This window comes from Cariama cristata, unplaced genomic scaffold (genome assembly GCF_000690535.1).
Source record: "Cariama cristata isolate BGI_N322 unplaced genomic scaffold, ASM69053v1 scaffold3908, whole genome shotgun sequence".
In the NCBI taxonomy this organism is placed as follows: Eukaryota; Metazoa; Chordata; class Aves; order Cariamiformes; family Cariamidae; genus Cariama; species Cariama cristata.
In genome coordinates this window covers 5,892-16,288 of record NW_009632666.1, presented here as the reverse complement: position 1 = coordinate 16,288, position 10,397 = coordinate 5,892, and the positions used below count along the sequence as shown (strand labels likewise).

Below are 10,397 nucleotides of genomic sequence, written 5' to 3'. Positions count from 1 at the left end.
GCCTCGGTGCGTCAGTGCAGCGAGGGAGGCCGCACGCTGCGCAGTGTCCTCTCCTGCTCTTCAGGGAGGTTGGCCTGGTGTGGCCAAAGCAGCTTCCTGGGGAGCAATCGGTGGGAGAAAGTACAGAGGAGAGCCAGTGCCGGAATGGAGGGTTGTCCCGTCTTCTCCGGGGGCCAGCCCCCGCAGCCGACCGACACAGCAGTGACAGAAGCCCCTCAAGGTAGGCGTTTTGCCATGGCTGCTTCCCTTCTTTGAAAGAGAGACTCGCTCTATTTCTCTGTATCGCTCTAATTCTCCTATAGATGAGCCTGTCCTGTGCAGGGAACTGCAGCAGAGCTCAGACGATCCAGAGAGGGAGAAATAAGCAATGATGTCCTTCCTCAGGCTGAATACCAAGGCTGAATTCTTTCCGCTTTCCCTTGCTGGATCCAGAATCACTCTTCCTGTGAACTTCAAGCTCTGCTAACTGTAGAAGTGTCATTTTTTTTTGCAGATGATTACACAGTAGAAGCAGAAGACCCAATTGACCCACAAAGAACAATGAAAGTAAGTTGATTTGGTTCTGACTGCAGATGGGAGGAGGATGACTGGGCATGAGGCCTCTTAGCTACCAGAATTTCCATATGGTGCCTTTATTTAAGTATATGGATGTGCCTAGTGCTAAAACACTGCTGACAAACTGGCCTGCCCTGGACTTCACCAGAGCAGCAAGAGTGGTTCAGGCTAACTACTGATTATAGGTACCTTATTTCAGGAGCTGCTCAGGTGAAGTGTTAGTCCTCGGTATTCACAGGCTTCTCTGATTTAAACCTAGTCTCTCTTACATAGCTCAAGAAATGCAAAGTGGTTAATATGAATATAAAGGCAGTGATTGGTTGCTTCAATATACTTCTAACTGTATGCAGGGCTAGGACCATACAATAGGAGCCGTCACTCTATACCAATGTTTTTCACTAAGAAATCAGACTTGCCGGAGTATTCTGAAATTGACAGCGTTACTTGCAAACTACAATTTCCACTTGAATAATGACTTGCAAAGTATGTTTGGGTTTTGGTTTTAATATCAGTATAGTTGCATAACTCCAGTATATGATGTACAGTACTTCTCTGCCTGCCTCTTCCTCTTTTATGTTTTGGGGAGTTTTCTTCCAAAGTAGAACGCATGGAAAGCTAGACAAATTTTGCTCTATGCACATGCTCATTCCTTCAGCTGAGATTTTCACTGAGCTTCTGAATTCCTGTGACCTAAGAATGATGCATTCAAAGAAAATTCCTTTGATCTATGTAAAGAATTTGCACTATTTCTTTTAAAGCACTTCTAAGTCATTAGAGCTTAGCCAATATTACTTCTGTTAATGCAGAAGACTAGAGTTTCCCTTTACTAATCTGAGAGACAGTCCAACTTTCTTATGTTGTCCAACCAGTACACCACAGTCTAAACCATAATTTTTGGAACAGGAGCGTGCATTCAGACAGAAGCACGTTTGGTCTCACTGCAAAGACAAGGATCCGAAGTAATGCCAGGTGTGACAGGGCTTTCTGTAACGTGAACAACTGTCTGTGAAGAGCTACGCTGAAATCCTTCCAATAACTGCAAATAAGTTTTGAAATTGCCATTGAATGATGAAAGAAGCATTTGATGAACACCCATTGACTCAGACTGGGTGAAAACAATCTTGGGACTGGAAAAGAAACATAATTTCAATGGAGAAAATATCCTAACTCATCTCAACATTTCAAACAAAAAACAACAAAAAAACCACCCTACCTACCTATTTTCTGATATTTATTTTATATATTTTAGATTCTTCAGTCACAGCTGGAAACATTTAAGACATTTTCGTGCCAGACCCTGGAGGATATTAACACGGTAAAAGTAGAACACAAATGCTCTTAAAATACAAAAGCCTCCTGCTGCATTTTTAGATACTGCCATACATGTTTTAAGTAAGATCTAAGACTATTGTGTACATTAAGTCTACATTTAATCACCTCTCCATCTTAAAATAGCTGATAAAATAATCTCACTTTTAGGTTCTTGCTCTTTCTTAGTCACAGTATTATTTGGGGACCTACAAAAACTATCTGAAAACCTCAGAAAAAAACAGAGGAAAACCAAAGCTGAGTTAGGAAAAAAAAGAGGGAAGGACTAGGTCCTTCTCTCATTTATATCACTGTAAATCAAGGAAGCTCTGCTGTTTTCAAAGAAGGTAATTCTACATTAGGTCATTGTCAGCAGAACCTGTTCTATTGTTGCAAACTGCCATGTTTCACAAAATGCTAAGCCACCTTCTCAGGAGCGTTTTTCTGCCATCGTTTTATCTGGTTCTTTATATAAAAGCAAAATAGCTGGTGCTGGAAGGAGATGTGGCTTTACACTTTGTTGGTTATAAACAATTCCATATTCCTACATGCCACTTCCATCTGGTCTGTCCTTCCTAAGAGACAACTTCTTGAGTAATAGGATGTTTTTGGAAAATGAGAGATTTTTACATCTAAGTTTTCTGTAAACAATCTCAATCTTTTTCAGGTACAGTCTAAAATACGTGCGATACTAAATAAAAATGTATTTGAAATTAAAACTCCACTATGCAGTGAAGACGAGGTTCTGATGACTCGCACACCAAGTGATACGTCTGTGGTATGTTTAACAATTTTTACCTAGAAACAAGTTATTCTTTAGCTGGGTCTTGGGTTTTCGGAGTGACATGTTTTTTGGAAAATAATCCAAGGAGTATCTTGGATTTAAAAAAAAAAAAGAAAAAAAAAAGGGGAGTATCTTCTTCCTGAGATTTTTATGAGTAGCAGAACTTTAGCCATAATTACGTATACTATTCCCTCCCACACATTATGATTAAAACTCAGGTTCTCCTCTGCACAGGTAAAACAGTAACCTGATCTTCCCCAAATTAATTTGAATTATCTTCAGTGGGCATGGAATGCAATGCAGAGCATATAGGGAGACAGGGCAGAGAGTCAAGGAGAGAAGAGAGAGTAGGGAGGACAGGGAATAAATTTTGTCCCTCTCCTATGAAGTGCTGCATAAACCCTATTTTTTCTGTCTATATTTAGTGTGAACTCCAGTTTGCCCTTATTTCGAAGGGACTGGGACAACAAAAACAATCAAAGACAAATTACGGTCTGCTTAAGTCATCTGTCCTCTGCTGGAAATATACTTAATCAATTTAAGACACTTACTTGGTATTTTGTGCCTGCTCCAAAGCCCAGTACTGAATGAAATGGGGCCTATGATAATTGTTTACATTCTTTTAATTGGTAAATGGCAGTAGCGGCAGAGGTAAACTGAACAAGTCTTGATTGATAAGTGGCTTTGGTAACAATTTAGTTGTCTTATGCTTCCAGTACTGCAATGTCTCATAATTTTTACAGCATGACAATTTTTTGTACATTTGTTTTTAATTTTGTGGGGTAGCCTATGGAAAATCCTGAACTGCTGCCTTGTAAGAGAAAAGTTCATCATGATCAACAACCCTGTTCAGATGAGCAAGTGGAAGCAAATTCCAATACTGGAAATGTCATCAGCGACATAAACATTCCACAGAGGATTTCACTTGGAACTGTAGCAACTGAAAAGGTTGACATTTCAGAAGATCTGTTTGGAAACAACAGGATACTTCCAACAAAACGCAAACATAACTGTGTACATTTTCTATTTGGCAGTCATCCGGGGACAGAAGGGTTGAATGCTGCCCATGAGAAGGTCATTTTGAAGGAACCTAAACATCATATATCTTTTCCAAAATTTGGGAAAGAATTTCATAAAATAGACAATACTAACGCTCCTACAGAGCTGCTGAAACAAGAATTTCGGAAGTCAGCCCATAACGATTTGGATTTCTTAGCAGATAATACAGAAAAATGTAGCTTTTTATCCAGAGGAAAATTAAGTAACTTTAAAGAAAGTGCAGAAAAGGTGACCTCTTTAGACAAATCACATATCAGTTTATTTCCTGTTAAAGAAAATGGCCTACATTTTGATCAAGAATTTTATAAAGACTCCAAATATGCCAATGTACAGGGTGGTTCTCCTACACCAGTATACAGTGGAAAAGCAGAATCTCAGAGGAAAAACACACATAAAGAATTTAGAACAAGTTGCAGTGAAGGTGAGAGATTCCAAGTGAATTGTTTTTCTGGGATGGTGAAAGATGAGCTACTAATGCTTGATAATAAAGAGCAACTGAAAAAAGAAAAAGAACAACAGACTACTTTAAATCAAACGTTACTGAGACTAGGAAATCAGCAGCTCAGTGAAACCGAAGTAGCTTCTAAATATGATGGCAAAATTGAAGAATTGCAAAAGTCCCTGAAAAATTCTACACATCTGCAAAAAACAGTACATAAGCTTCCAAATGAAACTGTAGCTCTCATGAACGAAGTGGACTCTTTTGCTGCTGCTCTAAAGTCTTTGAAAGAAGAAATATCAAAATGTAATATGCAAATTAAGGATTTAACTGAAGAAGCGCAAAGCATGCTACTCTTATTGGGAGAACCACAAGAACATAACAAGGAATGTATTAAGGAAACAAAGAACTTCTTAAGAAAAACTGAAGTATTCCAAAACCAGAACACCATCCTTGAGGAAGAAAGGAATCGACTCCATAATGGAAACCGACATTCAATACAGACACAATACGATTTTCAACTTAGGAACCAGAAATTAGAAAATACGATTTCTGTCACCTGTAGAAGAGAGAAGATCATCACACTCCTAAATTTGTTGGAAAAGGAATGCTTCGACTTACAACAAGCAAATGAAAATCTGAAGATTGAACGAGATGAACTTATAATAGAAAATAGTTCCCTAACGCTGTAGCTTGAAAGACATCAGAGTGAAATGCAACAAGTAAAAGAAAAAGAAAGCACACTGAAATCTGAACTGGAAACTTACGTTCAATTAATGCAGACACTGGAAGCCAAAAAACTTAATTTTGAAATGACCTTGCAGGAATGTTCTGATAATAAACAGATGCTGCAGAAGGACTTTGAGAAACTCCAATCAGGTAAAGTTTATACAGAAAAGAAACTCATGACTGAACTCAGAAATGCAAAAGCAGATCTTGATCTCTTAAAGTCTAACCTGACCAGTGCAAACAGAGAATACAAAAGGTTATCAACAGCAGTAACAAACATCTCAGAGGAAAATTGGTTACTTAAGAAAGAACTGCAGGAATATAGACCAGACATTTCCAAATATGAAAGTGACATTAGAAAATTGACCAAAGAATGCTTACTCTTAGAAAATCATCTATGGACTACTGAAAATGAGACCTGCATTCCACCATTTGCATAAGGATTATATTTATCTCCAACAACAAGCTACAGCTCTAGTCTAGTCTGTGGGCAAAGGAAACCTGTTACCAGATGCTATGGGACTCATACCTCGCAATGTAACTGTTACTCTGAATATTCCACTAGAGTTTCTACAGAAATTTCTGTTCTAAGTATAAAGACTTGGAATATGATTCACAAGGTATAAGCTTTATTCTGCAGTATCTCGTTAGCTGATTTTCTTTTCAGGCAATTCCTGATAATCTACAGGTCTGTTGCTTCAATTAAATTGTAAAAAACAGTTTTCTTTTGTGAAACACTTACAATTCTGACATCCAGTCCTTTCCATGTTTTTGTTATGTTCTAAAAATAACTGCCTGGTTTTCTGATACTCGGCTGAATTTCACAGATTTACAAAACCAGATCCTTACATAATGTAAGTAGTATAAAGAAATTTAATGAAACTGTGACAGTTTACAAGAGATAGAATTTTCTCCCTGGGATTTCAGAGTCAGAAGGGAATCTTAATGACATTTTAGCTGAACAGCTTAGTATGTGCCACAACATTTCACTGGTTATTTCTGCAAGAAGTCCTAAATTAAGTTTAATTGATGTTTACATATGTTTTAGATGACATCTAATTCTGGTCTACGTTTAATCAACACAAGTTACCCTTTATCTCTTTATACTGTATCTCTCTATACGGTATGTCTAGACACTGACTTAGAAAGCTTATTAGCTAAAACACAAGCTTTAACATTTTTCAGTGTAAACGTATTCAGAGAACATGGTCATAGCTATGAAAGTCATAAAAATTAGCCTCTTGGATATAGTCACTGCACCAATACTCCAATTTTCTCAGCCAAGAGACCATGAGGAGGAAGAATTTCTAAAAAATACTGCATTTAATATTCCGTGAAGTTGAAGCTGCCTGTATGCAGTGTCTCTACAACACTATTAAGACTACTATTTTTTCTAAACTTCTTTTCTTACTCACTCCTTAATAATAAATCCATGAAAGTAAAACCATGTCATTAGTTACTGGTGTTGCCAGGACAGACTTAGAGGTAATTGTTTATCTTCACTCTCCCATTAGTACACCACTAGGTGTACAAACCCCTGGCTAATAAAGGGCATGATCTCTTTGGAAACTATTGCTACGTAAAAGTAATCCATTTCTTCGTATTTCTCCAATAATTCATAAAGACTGATTGCAGCAAATTAACAATTGTTTATCTGGCTTGTAATACAAGACCGTAAATGTAATAGAGTGCGTTTTTACGTGTACATATAGTAGAATGACTGAATGATGGAAAACTACATTAAAGATCTAAGTTTAGTTCTTAATGCTTTTTCCTGTAAAAAAAAGTTTTGAAATACAAAAGGATTTGTGGAGGTTTTTTACTGGAGATGATAGGCAAAAGTATTACACCACAATTTTGCATTGCATGCCCAAAATCAATAAGGACATTAAAATGGTAAATACTTGGGCTATTGAGTAGATGGTCAGGTGTTTAATTGCATTTAATGCTTGCATAAACATGAAGTTGCTTCAGACTGTAACTATTAAATTGTGGTCAGAATCAGTTATAAAGGTAACTGGCTATATCTATACTGTTAGGATGTAGGGAAGCTGTTATCACAAAAGCAATGTAATTAAGTGTCTAAGGTCCTCCTTACCTTAGGTAATTGGGTAACAAAATTTAAGAAAGTTCTAAATTCCACCATCACAGTCAAAGGCACTGCCAAAAAGCCAAGGGACACAATTATCATTTGTATTAAAACAGCATACTGAGGCCCTAGCTAGAATTGGGCGTCAGCTCTTTGGGACCACATATTTTCTGGTGGGGACTTATCAGGAGAAGTTATTGGCTCCCATGATGACCACACAAGGCTAGTCCACATACATGAACATCTTCTCAAACAGGCTGGATTGATTTATTTTTTTTTAAGTTAAGCTCCATACATTTTAATGAGCTTTCAGGATTTCCATTTTGTTAGCCAATGAAAAGATTATTGAAATACAGACGAAATTATAAGAGGAAGAATTGCAAAAAGAGGAGAGACAGAAGAGCACAAAGAAAAACTTCAGAGCAGTCTTCATCAGCTGTACTACATCAGAACAGCAGTTAGAAGGAAGTACAGTACAGTTCAATCTACCTAGGAATGCTATGTCTGCAGACCTCACAAGCAAACAACATGGCAAGTGCTCCTGATACTCTGTATGAAGTTGACACTAAGGTATCTAAGGTCAGCACCGGTACCATTATCTAATACAAGGTATAAACAAAGAAAGAAGGCATTCTGTTATAGGTCTTTGGGTAGAGAAAACATCGACATTCTTGTATAAATTAGTATTTTAAAATATCACTGGGTCCTGTTGATCTCAAGGTAAGGGTTTTTATGCTTCAACACATTCTCGAACACCTGATCAACAATTCTTGGTTTTATTTTTATTTTCACTGATGCCAGGAAATGTGAGATCCAGTCTGGAATTTCTTTAAAAAAAATTAGTATCCTGTGAACAGCAGTAAGGGTACCATTTCATGAATATTCTACAGTGGTATGATAAATCTTTAATTAAAATGAGTAAAGAAATCTTGTCTTCATGTAATAATTTGGATAAATAAATGCTGAGTGTTTTTTTAATTTTTATAAGAAATTACCTTTGATTCACATGAACAAATTTCTTGGACCACATACAAAAACCTGACAAAAAATTATTAAGATGTACGGTGTACATTTAGGATCATGGTTCCATCTGAGCAGAAGCTAGTTTGAAAGACGGATCTGGTTTGTTAGGAACCTTCCATGTACGCAAAGTGAAATTAGGCTGCCCTTGGAGAATATGGCAGTACTTACGGCTGTCAGGAATATGAGGAAGAGCAGTAAATGGAGATGACTCACTTCATAACAGTCTGCTTGTGGTCTGGTTTTGAACAGTGCTTGATATTGGTCATTTTGAGAGCGTCATCAAAACTGAAAATTGTATATTTTTAAGACAGTACTTACACAAAATTATAATTGAAATAAAGTACAAGTTGTAATTCTACTGCACCTGGGTCGGGGCAACCCCCGGTATCAGTACAGGCTAGGGGATGATGTGATTGAGAGCAGCCCTGCGGAGAAGGACTTAGGGGTGCTGGTGGATGACAGGCTAGACATGAGTCAGCAATGTGCACTCGCAGCTCAGAAGGCCAACCGCATCCTGGGCTGCATCAAGAGAAGCGTGGCCAACAGGTCGAGGGAGGTAATTCTGCCCCTCTGCTCTGCTCTTGTGGGACCCCACCTGGAGTATTGCACCCAGCTCTGGAGCCCTCAGCACAGGAAAGACATGGACCTGTTGGAGAAGGTCCAGAGGAGGGCAACGAAAATGATCCGAGGGCTGGAGCACCTCTCCTATGAAGACAAGCTGAGAGAGTTGGGGTTGTTCAGCCTGGAGAAGAGAAGGCTTCGAGGTGACCTCATTGCGGCCTTCCAATACCTGAAGGGGGCCTATATGAGAGAGAGATGAGGACAGACTTTTTAGCAGGGTCTGCTGTGACAGGACAAGGGGTAATGGTTTTAAACTAAAAGAGGGTAGATTTAGACTTGACCTAAGAAAAAAATTTTTTACAATGAGGGTGGTGAAGCACTGGAACAGGTTGGCCAGAGAGGTCGTGGAAGCCCCATCCCTGGAGGCATTCAAGGTCAGGCTGGATGGGGCTCTGAGCAACCTGATCTGGTTGGAGATGTCCCTGCTCACCGCAGGGGGGTTGGACTAGATGACCTCTAAAGGTCCCTTCCAGCCCAAATGATTCTATGATTATATGATTAAAGGGAAACAACGACCTTAGTTTCACTGTGGGCCACATGTGACTAACTTGGTTGATACAGACACTGATGTTCACTTTAAAATATATGCCCTTCCTTCCATGGCAATATATAGTCAATTTGCAACCCAAACTACTCCTTAGAAAGTATGTTTCCTAAAAGTACATGTCAAAATCTGGTTAAGCAATATGATGAAAAATTATATAAAAATACAACTTTGGACTTAATAAATAGATGATCTTAAATTGTTTATTACAACTTTATATTTAGAAACAAAAGATTGCATTCTCAATAATTAAACAGATAGGATTGCCCTATATACTTGAATTCCACTTTTCACACTTTTATTTGCTTTGTTAACAGTTTATAGAGTCTGAAATGTGTACCCTTCCTTCGTCTTTTGTACCTAAGAAGATGTCAGCTGTGCAGTCTTGTAGTTCTTTACATTTAATGATCTGAAATGTAAATGAAGAGAAACTTATTAGATTTTTGTAGAATATATTGTACAAATTACAAGAGCTTTTGTAAAAAAACGAAAAATTGTGGTATACCCAGTCCTGTAATTAGATTTAATGACTTGCATCCTCGTAAAGTCAAATTGATTTCAATAGAGCTCTGCATGACAGCAAGAATCTCCACTAGCAAATCTAATCACAGCACTATGGGCCAAATGTCAGAAGACATTGGAAAGTACATACAGAGCTGTAATTCAGTGGGGAAGCAGATGAATTGAAAAACGTCTTACCACATTTCTTAAAATCTATGAGTTATGAGCTCCATACTTATAATAAATTCAGTTCACAATTCTCATTCTATTAAACCTAGGAATAATGAACCAAAAAAAAATACATTCTTTAAAATTCTTAGGAGGAAAATACTTGTTTTATTTCCTCTCTGTGGAATCTCTGTTGGATATGTGAAATTTTCCTATTTACAAATATTTTTAATGAGTTCACCATAACTCTGTCTGTGAGCACACAGTGATACTTCACAATCAGTACCCCCCTTTCAATTTTGAAACCTATTTCACATATAGTTAGGGTTTTTTCCCAATAAAAACATTTCATTTGGGAAAATTAATTTTTATTCTGTTGATAAAACAATAATACAACTAGTTTGTCTTAGTTTGGCTAAAACAGGACTATTTCTCCTTTCAGGAGTTTTTCTTTCAGTTCAGTTTCTTCTAAGTAACTGCACTTTCTGAAAGTACAGTTACACGTTTTTCAGACAGTGTCTGCATTTCAAGCTTGATAACGCTCGATGTTTATAGTTGCTACTGAAGTATTCGGAGG

General features: G+C 37.7%; 1 protein-coding gene across 1 annotated transcript in view; it reads right to left on the bottom strand.

Annotated features, from left to right (window-relative positions):
- Positions 1-9,511: 9,511 nt before the first annotated feature.
- The window catches only part of LOC104166489 (chromosome unknown open reading frame, human C4orf47), a gene marked incomplete at its 5' end in the record, with an annotated part of 4,976 nt that continues 4,090 nt past the window's right edge, over positions 9,512-10,397 (bottom strand). Inside the window, one exon of the mRNA XM_009706433.1 lies at positions 9,512-9,560. Within this exon, the coding sequence (XP_009704735.1) occupies positions 9,512-9,560 (49 nt within the window). The remainder of the gene's footprint in view (positions 9,561-10,397) is intronic.